At 39.9% G+C, this 17,907-nt stretch overlaps 1 protein-coding gene across 8 annotated transcripts in view; it reads left to right on the forward strand.

Annotated features, from left to right (window-relative positions):
• Positions 1–17,907, forward strand: part of STAG1 (STAG1 cohesin complex component) — a 391,540-nt gene that overhangs the window by 343,004 nt on the left and 30,629 nt on the right. For all 8 annotated transcript variants that reach the window (XM_065557025.1, XM_065557022.1, XM_065557021.1 and 5 more), the window contains 3 exons: positions 8,788–8,889; positions 15,560–15,708; positions 17,361–17,489. In XM_065557025.1, the coding sequence (XP_065413097.1) occupies positions 8,788–8,889; positions 15,560–15,708; positions 17,361–17,489 (380 nt within the window). The remainder of the gene's footprint in view (positions 1–8,787; positions 8,890–15,559; positions 15,709–17,360; positions 17,490–17,907) is intronic.

Raw genomic sequence — 17,907 nt, forward strand, 5'->3', positions numbered from 1 at the left:
CCCGGATGGGCTCACCGCCCTCCCCTCGGCGCTCTGGCTGGCCGGAAAGAGCAGGGCCACCCTCCCCTATCAATTTTCCCTTTCTTCCATTTGTTATGATTTTGGGGGGGCGTTTACAGCTTCCTTCACTTCCCCTGTAGATCAGATTTATATTTTTAACTAATATGGCATTCCGACTTTGTGGGCATCTAGTAAAGTGTTCTAAAACAATTCCCAATTGTGATTCACATTTTTCTGATTAAATTCTTCCTCCCAACTGATTTGGCTCATAATTGTTTTCAGCTTTGTGAAATTGGCCCTGTTAAAGCACCAAGTGTGTGTGTGTGTGTGTGTGTGTGTGTGTATATATGTGTGTGTGTGTGTGTGTGTGTGTATATATATATATATATATATACACACACACACACACACACACACACACACACACACACACACATATATATATAAAAACTGATCTGGACTTTATTCTGTTTCCACACTAAAAATATAATCAGATCATGATACTTAAGGTACCCAAGCTACCGTTAATTTTCAGTTCTGTGATTAGTTCCTTTTTATCTATCAAGACTAAAACTAATATAGAATTCCCCCATGTTGGTTGAAATACTTTTTAAAATAGGAAATAGGTATCTATCACATGTAGAAATACCAAGGAAGTTTTAATACTGGCAGCACGAGACCTTCAGAGTGTGTCAATCAGATTGAAGTCCCCCATAATGACGCAGCTTTTTTCCCTACACATTATAGATAGGTGCATAAGGAGCCAGTTATCCTGTTCCCTAGCCTGATTTGGTGTTCTGTAGCCGACACTAACTGATACCCCATCTTGTGCTTTATGTTAGAACATCGATTGATAAGTATTCAAGATAATTTTCTTCTGAATTATCAGTGACTTGGAAACAGAAAATGCCATTTTTGACAGAGTGCTACTTCCCCTCCCAGTTTGCTCACTCAATCTTTCCTAAATAAAACATAACCAGTGATTTTAACATTCCAGTCATGCAAGTCTTTCTATCAGATTTCTGTAATACTGACTAGGTTGAACTTATGCTAATAAATGAGCAATTCCAATTCCTCTTGTTTGTTACCCGGGCTCCTAGGCAATTAAAGAATTATCCTCCCCTTTTATTATTAGTTTACCACACGTGTGACTACTTTAGCCAGCCTGTCCCTGAGGAGACTCGGTCCCCTTCTACTGAGGTGGAGGCCATCCAAACGATTTCTCCCCACAGAAAGTGGACCATTGCTCCACAAAACCAAAACCTTCCACCACTTACCTGCCCAGTGGTTCTCTTCAGTCATGGGACAGGAGGGATCTCAGAGAAGATTACTTGGACATTATTCTTCTTCAGCACACGTCCAAAATCCCTGAAGTCATCAACTATCTGTGAGATATCCCACAAGGCAGTCTTATTAGTGCTGATAAGAACCATCACCAGTGGATCCTCACTTGTCAACTTCAGAAGTCTATTTAATCGCAGAGTGACATCTCATGTCTTGGCTATGAGAAGACAGCACACTGTCCTGCTGTCTGCTTGTCTTTCGCCGAATATTCTTTCGATTCTTCAGTAGTGAATCCCCAGCAAAGATTGTCTGTCTTCCCTGGACAGTTGGAGAACTCTGTTGTGTGCAACTTTGCTTTTTTTACAGGTTGGGCCAACCTACCATCTACAAGTGTACCCAACTGGTATGCTTTGTACCAAATGGCTCAGGAGAGGTAACTTCCATGGTTTTCATATTGAGGACCTAGTATCAATTGGAATCTTCTTGCTGTGTGGAATTCCTCCTGGTCCTCTTATCTCTGGTGGCCACAATGTACCTATCCTCATCTGTCTCCAACTTTGAAGAATGCTGCCATGACCTCTTGCCTCTGGTTACGAACTGTGAGGGGTCCTCTCTGATTTCCTCTCTTTCTAACTCTTTACTGACCAGCTCCCTTCTTCCTTGAACGTAGGGTACTCTCTCAAACCTGGCTGTCTAGGAACTCCTCAGCATCTCTGATTCTCAGTAGCGTCTCTACTTGCCTCTTCAATCCAAGAAGCTTTTCCTCCAGCATAGCCACTGGCTTGCACTTTTTGCTCAGGAAGTCCCTTCTGGCTTCAGGCAGGAAAGAAAACATGGCACATCAATTATAGGTCACCACCACTTTTCCATTGCTGACCATCTTGAAATCGTGTGTAGACCTAAACCTGGAATGAAAGGCTCTCACATTCCCTGTCTATACTCCCTCTGAAACCTTTCTGTTAGCTGCCTCTGTTCATGGCATTTGAGTTTGCCTAACAAGTGACTTTTTATACCAATAACATAAATCCCATTTCAGAAGCACCTAAGTCATTTTAGGAACCTGCGTCCTCCTGAAAGACACTTAGGCACTTTTGAGAATTTTACGCTTTAGAGTCTAACTTGAGGCCCCTATTTTTGAAAAATTTGACCTATGTCTATGTCAGGCTGTCTGGAGTGGCTCACAAATGTGAGTATGAACCTCAGGGCAGACTGTTACTAACCAGGGCACAAACCGCAAACTGGTTGTGAGTTCTGTACTTAGATTTCTTCAAGTATCAAGTGTGAACTCCTCAAGCACTATACCTATGGCCCTACCAAATTCATGGTCCATTTTGGCCAATTTCAGGGTCATAGGATGTTAAAAATCATAAATTTAATGATTTCAGATATTTAAATCTGAAATTTCACAGTGTTGTAACTAAGAGTCCTGACCCAACTCTGAAGGCATCAGCGCAGAAGGAAGGGTGGCATAGTATGGTATTGCTGCACTGCTACTGGTGGGGTGCCGCCTTGAGAGCTGGGCACCTGGTCAGCTGCCACCACTCTCCGGCCACACAGCCCTGAAGGCAGCACAGAAGTAAGGGTGGCAATACCGTGATCTTCTGCAATAACCATGCAACCCCCCCCCCCCCACACACACACACACAATCCTTTTTTGGGTTGGGACCCTCAGTTTGAGAAATGCTGGTCTCCCCCCGTGAAATCCCTATAGTATAGGGTAAAAGTACACAAAAGACCAGATTTCATGGTCTATGACACATTTTTCATGGCAGAGATTTGTATTCCCTTCTCCCAGAGTTCAAGTTGTGATGGGACATGTCTACCTGCACATCTCTCTTCATGGGCATTGAGCGGGGGGGAGCAATCAACAAAGTCTTTTGGACACTGATGTTCCACAATGGTGTCTATAGGCCTTCTTTTATTGGGCAGGAAATGACACCTTTTGTGGTAAACTAGTATATCACACTTGGTAATGCTTCTCTCCTGACTGCGGGGGTTTCCAGTTTCAGAGCAAACACTTTTATTTTTACAGAGCAAACACTTAAATATTACCTTATAATATGAGATACAGGTTTTATAAGCGAGATTAATGCATTCAGCAACTCGCAAGCATTTCATAAAGTCGAAACGCTAAATGCATTTTTATAAATCTTATTCCTATTTTAACAATACTAACACAGAGATGAGCCAGACTGGTTTCCAGCTAAGCATTTGTCAGTGTTCAGTGAGACCTAAGGGCATTAGCATGAGCTGGCACCTGATCTGGCAGAGTCGTAGTCTGGCCTTAGAGTGGGTGAATCAGCAGCCTTTTCCTGCTCTTGCCCATTTATGTTTTTAATCAGATGTGATGTACTTCAGAAATGTGTCTTCCTCCAGGTTCTCTTTCCCTTTCTTATTAACTAGGAATGTATATTCCTAGGTTTTGTCCTAATTCCCAGAATCTTAGCAGACAGTGGCATTCCATATATGTAGATAGAGCCCTAAAATTCTATCTAAGAAAGATTGAGACAGTGAAAATTTCAACAGCTTTTCTTATGGTCTCTGGGCCCTAAGAAAATTTATCAGCAGTGGCTTGGTTTAGATTAAATATAAAACAAGTTTATTAATAAAAGAAGATGAGGATTTTCATTGAGTTCAAGTCTAAAAGGATATAGTTAGAAATGGTTGAAAGCAAATAAAAGTGAAAAATGCTTTCTGACGGCTAAGACTAAATACAACAAGCCAAACCCTCTGTTCAAGATAGTTTCCTTACCAATCTGCCTTCCAGCAAGATGGCTGTCAACCCTTCTGGTCAGGATCTTCAAAGTGCTTGATTCCTTTGTCTTTGTAGGTGAAAGATAACTTTGTGCCTCTCTTTTATAGTACAGTGAACATTTGAAATGGATTCTTCTGAAGGTTACTGCCCCACCCCTACCCCAAAGTAAAGTTAATTCAAGCTGTGAGGAAGATGACATGGAGTTTCCTGATGAAGGAAGTTTCATGCACATTTCTTCCCCGGCTGTTGTTTGCTAAAATGCAAATTGATCTGTTTCCTGCAATCTCCTCCCCCCTGACATGATGCCGAGTGGTTTTCTCCTCCTCCTGTTGCCTTGATGGGTCTGTTTACCTTTTATACAAATTGCATTCCCACTGTTTCTTAATGTACCCTGGAAATATCTTCCAGGTGGCAGAACTACATTCCTTTATCTATGATGAGGCAACTTCACCACAGCCTGTCGAACACACTTTAAGAACATAATTCCCAATATGTTTGTAATTTTGAATTTCTCTTCCATTCATACACCAGGCAATAACATTAATGATCAGTATGTTGTCACTTTCTATTGATATCTTACATGACACTTTTTTAGATACAGGTTATGACATTAGTGAGTGGGTGCACTGAACTGGTCAGTCCCGTTGAAACTCACTACCACTTACCAGTGAGCCCTCTGCCCTCTTGCATTGGGATGCTGTTAGGGTCACACCTGTCTGACACTCTAGCCAAATGATAAAATTCATTATCTATGGAGATTTGCACAGTGCCCACATGGTGCTCTGCATATCTTCTCAAAGCTTTACAGATATGGTTTGTTTGCCTCCTTGGACACAGTTTTTGGCAAGTGTGACCTAAAGGAGATTGTTCATATAAATAGTTCTTTAAAAGATGCTACAATACAAGCTAGGGAAGTGATTCTCCTGCTCATGTACACATACTCGTACTAGCTCTCATCAAGCTGGCATGAGTATAAATAACAGTGTAGCCATGGTAGCGCTGGTAGTGGCAGTGGAGGCATGACTGAGCCACACCAAGTGCAAACCTAGCTGGGTATGAGGTCAACATGAGGGATACCTAGTGACTTCTAGATGGTTCAGTAATGCCTGCAGTTTCCAACTACCGGATCATCCATTCTCCTGATCTGTGGACATGTGGCGTGGTGATTGTTTCATAGGCCAGGCATGACCTGTATTGATCTCATGCTTGTCTGAACTATGTAATAGAATATATAGAACATAGAATATTCTGTGGACAAAATATTCTAATCTAACACTAATTGCCAGTAAGTCACCTTTTGACTTTGTGTTAATTGGGCTCTTGCCAAATCTCTAATACACCTGTCACAATCCTAGGCTCTCTGCTCTTGACTGGAAATCCACCTTCCTTCCCGTATCAGACCATAATTAGATCAAACCAACATGGAACATCTGACTTTCTGTTATCACAACTAGATAATCTATCTGCAGGTCGAGTAGCTATAAGAAACCACCAGAGAAATGCCACATACAGGACTATACGGGTTATTAGTCACTTGGAACCCAAACTGAACCAAGTCTTAATAAATAATTTGGAAAAGTTTTATCAGAAGACTGACATTTCTACAGAAAAAGCCTGACTTAACCATCATCCAGTATAGTTCAAGAAAGAGGGTTCAGGACTCCATCCACGTAATAAACTAAATTCTATGTTAATTATTACTCATTAAGAGCAAATAACCAAAAAGATAGCTCACAATGGAGTACAATTACATAGTTCGTACATCACACTACAAAATCAATCCAGAAGCAGATTATGGGGGATTTCACCTTTCATTCAGTTACAGGCACTCATTTGTCATTTACAGAAAGAAAAAGAAATTTAGGCAAAAGTTTCTTAACTTAATTTTTAATATATTACTTGAGTAATGTATTATTCAGCGATTACTCTGGAAGTTACATTTTATAGTATAAGAGTTAAAGCATAAAAATGTCTCTTTTCTCCTGCAAATGGGGTTTTTAGGTTAAAATTTTAGAATGTGCAGGTGAAATTTTGACCACATTGATGTCAGTAGGAGTTTTGCTATTGACTGCAGTGGGGGATTTCGCCTGAAGTGTCTTAAAATATTCTTAGGTGGACATTAAGCTGTAAAACCTTACATGTTATTCCAGTGAGGCTTTTATAATTGAGGTTTGGGGTAATACTCCATTTAGTTGTGGTCCCCAGTACAAAATCAGAGTGCAGATGTAGGATGGGCTGCTCCCTTATGTGTGGCTCAGTTTGGTGGTTCTCCCACATACTGGTCTCAAGTACTAGATGCATGGCTTTCTTCCTCTTGGATTCCATCCTTGGACTCTACATGAACTGGTGGGTGTGCAAGGTACAGAGATGCCTTTCTGTGTGTGTGTGTGGCGGGGGGGAGGGAGTTCTGCCTCTTGGTAGAATGGTGAATTGTCAGTCCTCAGCTCTTGCTGACAAGATCTAGGAAGAACTTTTAACTTCCAGCCCGGTTTTCACCCTGTGTTCTTTTATAGTTGCATACTGGCTAGTCTTACTTCCATTTTACCTGTTACTTTCACACCAACATATGATGGGGCATCTCCAATTTCCCAACTATAACTTTCAACAAGGCTCCACCAACTACAAGAATCACCTGCCCCATTCATGCTTCAGTTTTGCACAGACCAGACCCAGTTACTTCCTCCTTTTGCCTGGGATGAAGTTGGATAGTAGGCACAGAGATGACCCAATATTATTTAACACTTTACATGAAATATTTCCAGTGCCACAGCCTACATAGTTGGTCACTGTGGTAGTGTAGGTAAACAAGGTAGCCAATAATGGCCCTGTGATGGGGTATATAAACCTTACACTGGGATAGAAGAGGAGTTAAGAAACAGTTTTGGGGCTCAAGTGGCCCCGCCCCACCACACCTGCAAAGCCTGCTCCAGCTGGAGGAGGAGTTTAAAAGAGAGCCAGACAGCAAAGAAAGGGGGAGGATAACAGGGAAGGATAGCCTTATCCTGAGAGCTCCTGGGTGAGGGTACAAGAGGAGTCCTAGCTGCAGGAAAAGGGGGTCCACAAGTGGCAGTAGCTACCTTAGGCACCAGAAGAGGGAATAGCTTGTCCTTAAGGATTAAGAAATATTTCTCTCTATCCTGTGTTGGATTGTTTGGGAGACTAGTGAAGATGGTATAAATCCCCTTGAGATAAGATGAATAAAGACACCATAAGCCCTGCAGTTAGTGTGTGAGGTCTTCAGGGGCCCAGAGTTGGTCCAGAAACTCCTTTTTGGGGGATGTTAGATTTTGTTACCCCAGAAAGGCATGGACATCAAGTGTCATCTGGCCAGAGGACTGAGTTACTATCTACCAGAAGGGAAACCAACACTATGTCAGAGCACCCACCACAGCAGAAGCTAAAGACGGGGGACAGTTGTGACCCAGGGACCCGACCACTATGTGATATCACTGGTAAAGCCAGCCCTGTCACAAGCTCGCATTTGTATTGTATGGCCCAGACCCATACTTTGATGCTCCTTTGCACTGGTGTTCAGTGGCTGCTGGTGACTTGCTTGGCCTGTCTTCACAAATACTTTGCGATACCCTACCTGCACTATGTGCCCTCAGAGGTATTAGTCAGAGTCACCATCTGATAAGGTGTCCTACTTAACCTGGAAGTTCCTCCCACAGCCTTGGTTCCCCTTCTACTGTTGCCTCAAATGTAAACTTCTTTCACCACCTTAAAACTCTAGATGACACTGTCCCTCCTTGCATATCCTCCTTTGTCAACCATTACATCGATCCCTGTCCATTCCTCTCCAACAGCGTTCCCAGGCTTGTGCACCTGTTGGTCAGCATCTCACAATCACCTCTGTTTCTTCTATTAGTCTGTCCCCTGTGCCTGGTATGACCTTCCAGAGCTCATTTGCATGGCCCCTAGCCTGCCCATATTTAAATCCCTCTTAAAGATCCAGTTCTGCTCTGCTACTGTGAATCAAGGTGACTTTTATATTAATTGTATATGATTTGTCTATTTTTGTTCCTGTTCCTGTTACCCTATTCTACTTGCCTCTTTATAGATTATGAGCTCCTTAGAGCGAGAACCATTTTTCGGCGTGTTTAGAAAGCACTCCGTATGTCCAATATAAATAAATGATAAATAATAACAGTAATAATGGGAGAAAAGTAGCCCAACCACCCCATCTACAAGGGTTTATTGAGGTTTGTTTATAATAGAGGTATCATGCCATCCGTTAGCTCCTTATTTAAAATATAAAATCATTTCTATTATTTCTGTTGATACTTCATTCTTTGGATACATGTGTAATCAATTTTGGGCTGCCTAATATAGTCCTATTTTATTTCTAAGAATGAGATCTCTTAAAACCTAATTTTTAAGTAAAGAACACTGACTTACCTGTAGTACTTTTTCTTTGAATTTGACAATCACCTTCAAACTACCTTCCAAGCAGAGTAGGCAGTATTTTTGATTTATATTTTTCATTCCATTTTTAAAAAAAGAACTGACAGTTAAAGCAATTGCTGACCTCATCACTGGGTAGGTGGGTCCCAGCCACTGATGAGTCTGAATTTACATATCGGGTCATTGCATATCTGTCACATGGATTCAAGAGCAGGGCTTTATTGAAACTACTGCCTTCTCAAAACAGGAATTACAAGTAAACCATTTTTATTATGAAAAGCATGAAAGTTATACTAAATAATAAATTCTGCCTTTAAAAGTTTATTTTCCCCCTTTTCTCACAGTACTACAATGACTATGGCGATATCATTAAGGAAACATTGAGTAAAACAAGGCAAATTGATAAAATCCAATGTGCGAAGACACTGATTCTCAGTTTGCAGCAGGTAAGAATATTAGTTTTTATGCTAGTATAATCTCTCGTTCCAAAAAATCCCTGTGCATGGCTTTGTCTAGTGCCCTGTACTCCCAATCAAAGGCCAGTCTAATGCCAAAGGGATCTCTCATTCCTTTCTCTGTCAAAGCTTTAGTCAGCAGGACAAAGCTTCGGACTGGAAGAAAAGGAGAGAAGAGAGACATTGAAAGCTAGTCTGGGTAGTGGTGGTTCCTGCTGTGTCCACCCATCAACTCCCAAGGAGTCTAAGTGGATAGTGATGGTGTTTCCTCCTTTCACATAAGGAGCTGGAAGTGCTGCATCATGTTTTCTCTAAATATGGACTTAGCAGCCCAACTTTAGGTTCCTGTTTTTCAGAATTTTGCCTAAGATCCTTAAGTCTCTAACTATTAAAAAACATGTTTTCCAGTCCTTGGATCATTCATGTGGCTCTTTTTTAATCCTCACCAGTTGTCCTACATTTGAAGTGTGAGCACCAGAACTGGTCACAGTCTCTCCACTGCCATACACAGAAATAATATCACCTCCCCACTCATACTCGTTATTCCCCTGCTTATACATCAAAGGATCACACTACCCCTTTGCCCACTCATTGCACTGGGAACTCATGTTCAATTGGTTATCTACTATGGCTGCTAAGTCCTTTTCAGAAGAACTGCTTCCCAGGATACAGTATCCAACCCTGTAAATTTGTCTGGCATTCTTTATTCTTGAATTTGGCTATATTAAAATGTGTGTTATTTGAATGCATCCAGTATACCAAACAGTCTATATAAATGACCTGTCCTCATCATTATTTACCAATTATCAATCTTTGTGTTGTCTTCAAATTTTATCAATAGCAATTTTATATTTTCTTCTAGATCACTGATAAAAATTTGAATAACATTGACTTGCGAACCAGTCTGTGCAGGAGCCCACTAGAAACACTCCCCTTGTTGATGATCCCCTGAACACTTTCCTTCGATGTATTAACAGGGAATATCAAGTATTAGGGAAGTTAAATTCCCTGTGTATATATGTCAGAAGTGAGACTACTACTTGAATTGGTGGTGGTGGTGGTCGAAAAGGATGCCCAAAATTTGGAGAAGGTACTGAAAAGAGCTGCAAGAATGATTTGAGGTCTGGAAATGTTTTCCTTACAGTGAGAGACTTAAAGTAATCAATCAATTTGACTTATCAAGCAAAAAGTTACAAGGTTAACTTGATCGCAGCCTATAAGTACCTACATAAGAAGAAGGCATCTGATATTTGTGGGCTCTTTAATCTATCAAACAAAGACATAACAAGATCCAGTAACTAGAATTTGAAGCTAGACAAATTCAAATTGTAAATAATACACAGTTCTTTAACAGTCAGGGAAATTAACCACTAGAACAATTGACCAAGGACTGTGGTGGGTTCTCAATCAGTTAAATCTTTAAATCAAGAGTGGATGTGTCTTACTAAAAGATCCGCTCTAGTTCAACCACAAGTTATTGGGTTTGATGCAAGAATTGCTGGGCAAAATACTTTGGCTTGTGTTATGCTGGAGTTCAGACTAGTTCATCAGAATGGTCCCTCGTGGCCTTAAACTCTGTGTAACCTAATATAGGTTCTTTTACATCCCATGTGAAGTCATGCCAGCTTCTTCTTGCTTTTAGTATTACTTATTTATTTTTCAGATTGACTATTGGATTCTTCAGCTTTCTACATTCTTGAGTTAATTTGGGGTTTCCTTTCCTTTCACCAATGATAACAAAAGGTCCAGTTCAACCTCACTGAAGCCAGTGGGTGTTTTTCCATTAACTTGAATGGAAGTTGGAGGGGACTATGGATTTCGCCCCCCTTCCCCCGAATCCATATCTGCTTTTTGGAAATTTGACATTTCTCTCATGCTACCCTCCAAGAATCTACTTTTTAGTATGTTGAGTTCAAGGAGTTTATGGCCACTGATTCCAACCTTCCTTGCTATCCTCATATTCTCAAGCAAGTCCTCCCTTATTGATTAAAAAGTAGGTTGAGGATGACTTCTCCTCTGGGTGGATTATCTATGATATGTTCATGAAGATGTAAATGTATTCTGTGTAATGTTTTAACGTGATAATCCATGTTTAGCTTCATCTTAGTTAGTTAAAGTCCTACTGATTACAGTATCCTTTGGTTTAAAACTCCTCATTGATTGGGTCCTGTGTAATGATTTTACTTTGTTGCTTATTTATCATATCCTTAGTCATGTTTTGGGGCTGTTTTTTTTTATTACCAAGTTGCAGATTGTTGGGGGTTTTTTAATTCTTTGACAAATATTGAATGAAATATCTAGGAATAGTTCCTATATTGAGGTAATCTCATCTAGGTATCTAAGGTAACTAGCAAGTTTTTAAGGGTGCCTCAGGTATATGGATTGTATCTATCAATATTAACATTACAGATGTGAAAAAAATGCAACTACATTTCATTCATGTACCCTTAGTCATATTTTCCATCGTTGAGATCGTGTGTATTTCTAATACTACCCTCTTGCATATGTGGAAATCATGTACTTAAGAATCTTCTCTCATTATAGAAGTCATTCCAGTGCTCCTGAAACCCACAAATGCCCTCTCTGGATTGTTGGCTTACCATACAGTTTGTTTCCAGTATCCATCCTAGCCTTCACTTCTTTAATCTCTTAAATTCACCACTGTGCAGAAGGTCTGTTTTGGGAAGAGGTTCTTTCTCCACCTATTTCAAAGGCAAAAGTGAGGCTGGGGCTGGCCATCTGCACAGCAGTGAATTTCACTCTCTGAGACTATCATGTGTCACTGATCCAAGATTGGTAATAGCTGAACTACGTAAGAATGGATGTACTGAATCAGACTAATGGTCCATTTAGCCCTGTATCATGTCTTCCGACAGTGGCCAGTGCCATATGCTTTAGAGGAAATGAACAGAACAGGGCAATTAGTGAGTGATCCATCCCCTGTCATCCAGTCCCAGCTTCTGACAGTCAGAGGTTTAGGAACACCCAGAGCATGGGGTTGCATCCCTGACTATCTTGGATAATAGCCATTGATGAACCTATCTTCCATGAACTTATCTAACTCTTTTCTGAACCCAGTTATTCTTTGGCTTCATAACATCTCCTGGCAATGATTTCCAGAGGTTGACTGTGTGTTATATGAAGATATACTTCCTCATGTTTTTTTTAAACCTGCTGCCTATTAATTTCATTGGGTGACCCCTGGTTTTTGTGTTATGTGAGGGAGTAAATAGCTCTTCTCTTCACTTTTTCCACACCATTTATGATTTTATAGACCTCTATCATATCCCCCCTTAGTCATCTCTTTTCTAAGCTGATCAGCTCCAGTGTTTTTAGTCTCTCCTTATATCTAAGTTGCTCTATACCTCTGATCATTTTTGTTGCCCTTCTCTTTACCTTTTCCAAGTCTAATGAACCATTTTCTGAGATGGGGTGACCAGAACTGCATGCAGTATTCAACATGTGGGCATACCATGGATTTATATAGTGGCATTAAATTTAATATCCTTTTCCTAATGGTTTCTGACATTGTTAGCTTTTTTGACTGCTGCTGTACATTAATCAGATATTTACAGAGAGCTATCCACAATGACTCCAGATATCTGTCTTGAGTGGTAACAGCTAATTTGGAATCAGAATAAATAGAAATCATCAGTTTTCTCCAAAATAACCTCTGCTCTGCTCATCATATCTCTTACCAGAACCTTGCATGCAATATACTTTCTTTTTGCTTTTATGTGGATTACAAATGGCGTTGGCCGTATCCTTCACTAGCAAGTCACCAAAAATATTATTCATCTCTATTTCAACATCTCCCTTTAATCAACTGTGTTCTGCCACTTCTCAGTTTTATCTTCATCTAAATTGACTGGGGGAGGGAAGGTGTGACAGAATTACAGGGTTTGCCTGTTGTCAATCTCTGTTAACAGATGTTGGAACCCTCCAGGGAAATACCAATTCATTCCTGATGACTCCTAGCAGATGTGTCCATTAACTCCACCCTGAATATAAAGAATGTGGAAGTAGCTCTTTGGAGCAGAGGGGTCTAGTGTTTGGGACAGACGGGTCCTATAGAAGCCACCTAAAGATTAGTCAGCCTGGCGAGATGGCTTGTAGTAGAGTTTATATTGAGTTGTTATTATTTATCTTGTCAATAAAGCAAAAACCCAGGGGAGGGAAGGGATGAGTGACCCCTGATAAAAGTGTATTCAGACTTCGCAGCAGGGTGGAAATGCCACCTGCTTGCAGGGGGAATATTTTTGGGGGATGCCAATGGTCAGTGGTTCTGTTCATGTTTTTTCCTTCCCTTAATAGCTGTCATATTCTCTGTCCTCCTCTACATCCTTGTCATCCACAGTCTAAACACAGCTCTCCTGACAGTGCATCACTTCCATAATCTATTTCCCACATATTTCTGAGACTTCAGCAACTTGTTAGCTCCCTCTTGATTCTTCTCCACAATGCCAATCAGCCATCACATTTTCCACATAAGGCATTGTGGCCTAGTGAAGAGGCCACTGGACTGGTACTCAGGATATTTATAAATTCTTAGGCCAGAAGGGACCACCATGATCTCTTGTATAACACAGGCCACAGAACTTCCCTGAAATAAATTTCTGTTTGACCTAGCGCATATCTTTTAGAAAAACACCCAACCTTAATTTAAAATTCACCGGTGATAAAGAATCCAACACAACCCTCGGTAAGTTGTTCCAGTGAGTAACGACCCTCACTCTTAAACCTGCGTTCTATTCCCAGCTCTGCCGCTGGTCTGCTGGATGACCTTCGGCAAGTTACTTCCCCTCTGTCTGCCTCTGTCACGTGCTTGAAGTAAATAACAGGCTCAAATGGAACTTTTTAATCAAAGGGTAACAGTCTGAGATTAGTACAGCATTATGCAGAAAGCAGGAAGAATAGGTACATCATCACCATTGGAGAAAGCTAAAGAGCCTCTGTCTCTCTCTCCTCCTATAGCTGGTGGGATTTGCACTCCCCAGCTTTACCTTTCAAGCCCTCTATCTTTTATAGTGTGAAAGACAAAGAAACTCCATTTTGGAGGGGAAATTGCTTTCCCACATTTAATTTCACTGTTTCTGTTTCTGACATTTTCATTTTACCTATTTATTTATGGATTTTTTATGGTATCTTTAGGTTACATTAAGACAAAGGGAATTCTAATCCGCTCATTATTACTGACAGCTGACACAACTGATTTAAAAACATCTTTCAGTGGATCCTTATTTCATCCATTACAGAAAATATCTGCAATAACAAGTGCCTCTTATCATAGAACATAATTAGATCATAGGCACCCCTTATGAATCACCCACTCTTGTTTAAACCATACTTCTGTAAACACTTTTTGACAGTTTGAGGGGTCTTTTCCTTAGACATCTATATTCCCACAGATTCGGAAGCACCAGAAATAATGAGGTACAGTCCAATACTTGATCACGTGAAGTTCCTGAATATAAATCACTTACGAATTAAGAACCAACACTCTGGGTCTTAGAACTCAGACACCCTTTTTGCTAATATTTTAAAAGATTGTAGGAAAATACTGAATGTGCAAATTAATTTAATATATGAGAATAATTGGAAAAAGGATTAATATTTACTAACAGTTTCTGCATCTGTAAAATAAGGATACTCATACTGACCTCCTTTGTAAAGTACTTTGAGATCTATGGATGAAAAGCACTAGATAAGAGCTAGGTGATGTTGTTGTTTTTCATAAAGAAATAGGTCATGGCACAACTTCTGTCAAGTTCTGCTTGGGGGCACCAGTGCTCCTGCTTGCCAAATTTGAATAGTTCTCAACTGTGAGCTCCTGTGGCCCTGCTTCTGCTTATACATAGCTTCCAGACACTGGGTCTTGTTATGCATTTCTCCACTAGATTAAAGAGCTGTTTAATACTCTTTAAATACAGTATTGTCTCCCTGTGAAGATACTTATACCCTGTAATCAGGTCACTTAGTCCTCTTTTTGATAAACTAAACAGATTGAGCTGTTTAAATCTTTTAATTTAAAGCATTTTCTTCAGCCCTCGAATCAGTGTTGTGGCTTTTCTCTGCACCTTCTCCAAATTCTCAATATCCTTTTTAAATTGTGGGCCACCAGTAGTGGTCTCACCAGCATCTCCTTATGCCTACTCACTATTCCCCTTTATGTACCTTCAAGAATCACATATCTTGTTCCTATCTTGTTTGAATGGGCCAGTTTACCAATTGATCCAGATCTCTATGTATGGCTGCTCTGTCCTCCTCATTATTTACCACACCATCAATCTTTGTCTCATCCACAAATTTTATCAGCAGTTGCTTTATATTTACTGGCAGATTATTAATCAGAATGTTGAAAACAGGCCTAGCACTGATCCCTGTGGAACCCCACTAGAAACACCTCCATTCAAAGATGATTTCTTAAAATGAGGTTCTTTATCAATTATGTAACCTATTTATTCAGAAATGTTACATGAGTGAGAAATTTGCACTGAGAGTTACAGCTTTCCCCTGTGATTCCTACTTCAGGAGCTGCTAAAACAGGACCTGATCCAACCCCATTGAAGTCAATGGAAAGGCTCTCGTTTGTTAAAGAAATAATCCTTTAGAAAAATGTTTCCTATCTCATGGGTTTTTAACACTTCAATTCTTTCTCTAGCTGTTTAATGAGCTTGTTCAGGAACAAGGTCCCAATCTGGACAGGACGTCTGCCCATGTCAGTGGGATTAAGGAACTGGCCCGTAGGTTTGCCCTCACCTTTGGGCTGGATCAGATAAAGACAAGAGAAGCCGTAGCCACGCTGCACAAGTGAGTGGTGTGAAATACTCGGTCTTCAATTAAACTAAAAGTTTGCCTCAGCATATTCTTCCCAAAAGGGGAGGGAGAGAGTGAGTGTGTGTGTGTGTGTGTCTGTAAATATAATACAGGTGCGTGTATGTGAACATAGAGAGGCTATATGATGATGATGTGAATACAAAGCTTTTATCATGATGAAATTGAGATGGCCATGTTGCATATGTATTACAATGCCATATGTGAGTTATGCAGGCTGTACCAAACAAGTGAAATAAAGCCTTTATGCCACATCATCATGGATTCATCATGCACCACATATTTTATTTAAAAAAAATGTTTTAGAAATGTTTTGGAGACTTAATTTTAAAATATGGGCTGTTTCTTTTATCTAACTAAATGGTTCAGAGATACAAGGTAAGTGAAGTAATACCTTTTATTGGACCAATTTCTGATAAAAGATGTTACCTCACCCACCTTGTCTCGCTAATATCCTCGGACCAACACAGCTGCAACTACACAGCGTATCTGGTTCGGAGGGAGAGAAAAAGTGGTATATAAGTTACCTCTTAAAATGAGCTTAACTTTTCCACACATAAAAATGTTATAGTTTTAAAGTTCACTATCTCAGAACCACCCAAGGCTATGAGCAAATGCCTCGACTCATTGGAAAGATGGGAATCTCCATTTGGTATAGAAGTTCTCTTTCTAGACTTGCAGGGTCACAGTGCTAATCCTGTACCACAGAGTATTTTAATTAGGTGTGAAGAAAGAATTTCCACACATGATTCTCCCACTTTTTTGTGGAGGTTGATTTTTTAAATATGGTAGCAGTTTGAATTTCCTCAGAAGTTTGTAATGTTTGAATAATTCTGGGAGGAGTGAAACACTGGCGGACAGAGTGCAGTTGATGAGGTCAGAGGCACATGATGAATGCATGTGTTATTAAAGGCTGTACCATTATGCATACGCACACAGAGTCCCTATTAAGGTTGCACAAGCAACCGTAATAAATGACATTTCCTTAACTGTTGAGTGTTTGACTTCGCAACCTTAATAATGTTCTTTTAAAGTAGCTTTTTTTGTGTGTAATATATAATAAATAAAAATACAATATGTTGCACTTTTATTTTTGTCTCTATAGCTAAAGGTTATAATGTATTTCCATTATAAACAGAATGATTAAGTACTGCATGTAAAAGAGCGCAAAGTGTTTTAGTTAGTGTACTAAATTGAACTACTGGAATAATATTAGAAATATTTTCTTAAATGTTTAGCATTTCTTTACCTATTTTAATTTGACACAAGCTGTTTTCAGGATGACGGGAAAGGAATGAACAGAGAAAAAGAGACAGAAAAGATGAAGAGTAAAATATAAAGAGAGAAGAGAAAAGAGAAAAAAATAAGTTAGATTAAAAAGATGGAAGAGAGAGAGTAAAATTCACAGATGCCAATTGTATGTGTTTGCTATGTCACTGAAAATGTTATAAATTTTAAAAGTTCCTTTGACTTCCCTATCTGTTTCTTTAAAAATAAAATCTGTATTTTGTATTTGTGGGACTAGAACTAAAAAAGTTTTTGAGACTCTTAAAAGGAATAAAAAGCTTACAGCAGTACAGGAAATTGTTCACAAAATTGTAAACATTTTACATCTTTCTTTACTATAGAGATGGCATAGAATTTGCCTTCAAATACCAGAATCAAAAAGGACAAGAATATCCACCACCTAACCTTGCTTTCCTTGAAGTGCTTAGCGAATTTTCTTCTAAACTCTTGCGGCAGGACAAAAAGACTGTGTAAGTGATACTCTGTTGCCTTGTTATGGGCTTTGCTAAACTGTATTATTCGTCATTGCGGTGGGTGGTTAAACTGTGTGCTTTAAGATATTTGCAATCAAAGGGCCTGGTCCTGCAAATATGTATACCTGTGCATATGAGTAGTCCCACTGAAGCCAATGTTTGAACTTAAACTTAACCCTGTGTATGTTTACAGGATCAGTGCTTTAGGCCCTGATCCACAAAGGTACTTCATGCACCTAATACTCAAATTTAAGTGTCTGTGTCCCAGCTTTAGGCTCCACAGCAATCTGCAAAACTCCAACTCAGTTGCTGCCTAACCATTGATGTAGGTCTAGATAGGGCAGAATGGTGTTGACCCTGAAGACTAGAGCAGGAAGGCTGAATTTGATATGCAGGGCAATGGATACGGAGGAAC

The sequence above is a fragment of the Chrysemys picta genome, chromosome 9 (genome assembly GCF_011386835.1).
Source record: "Chrysemys picta bellii isolate R12L10 chromosome 9, ASM1138683v2, whole genome shotgun sequence".
Classification (NCBI taxonomy): domain Eukaryota; kingdom Metazoa; phylum Chordata; order Testudines; family Emydidae; genus Chrysemys; species Chrysemys picta.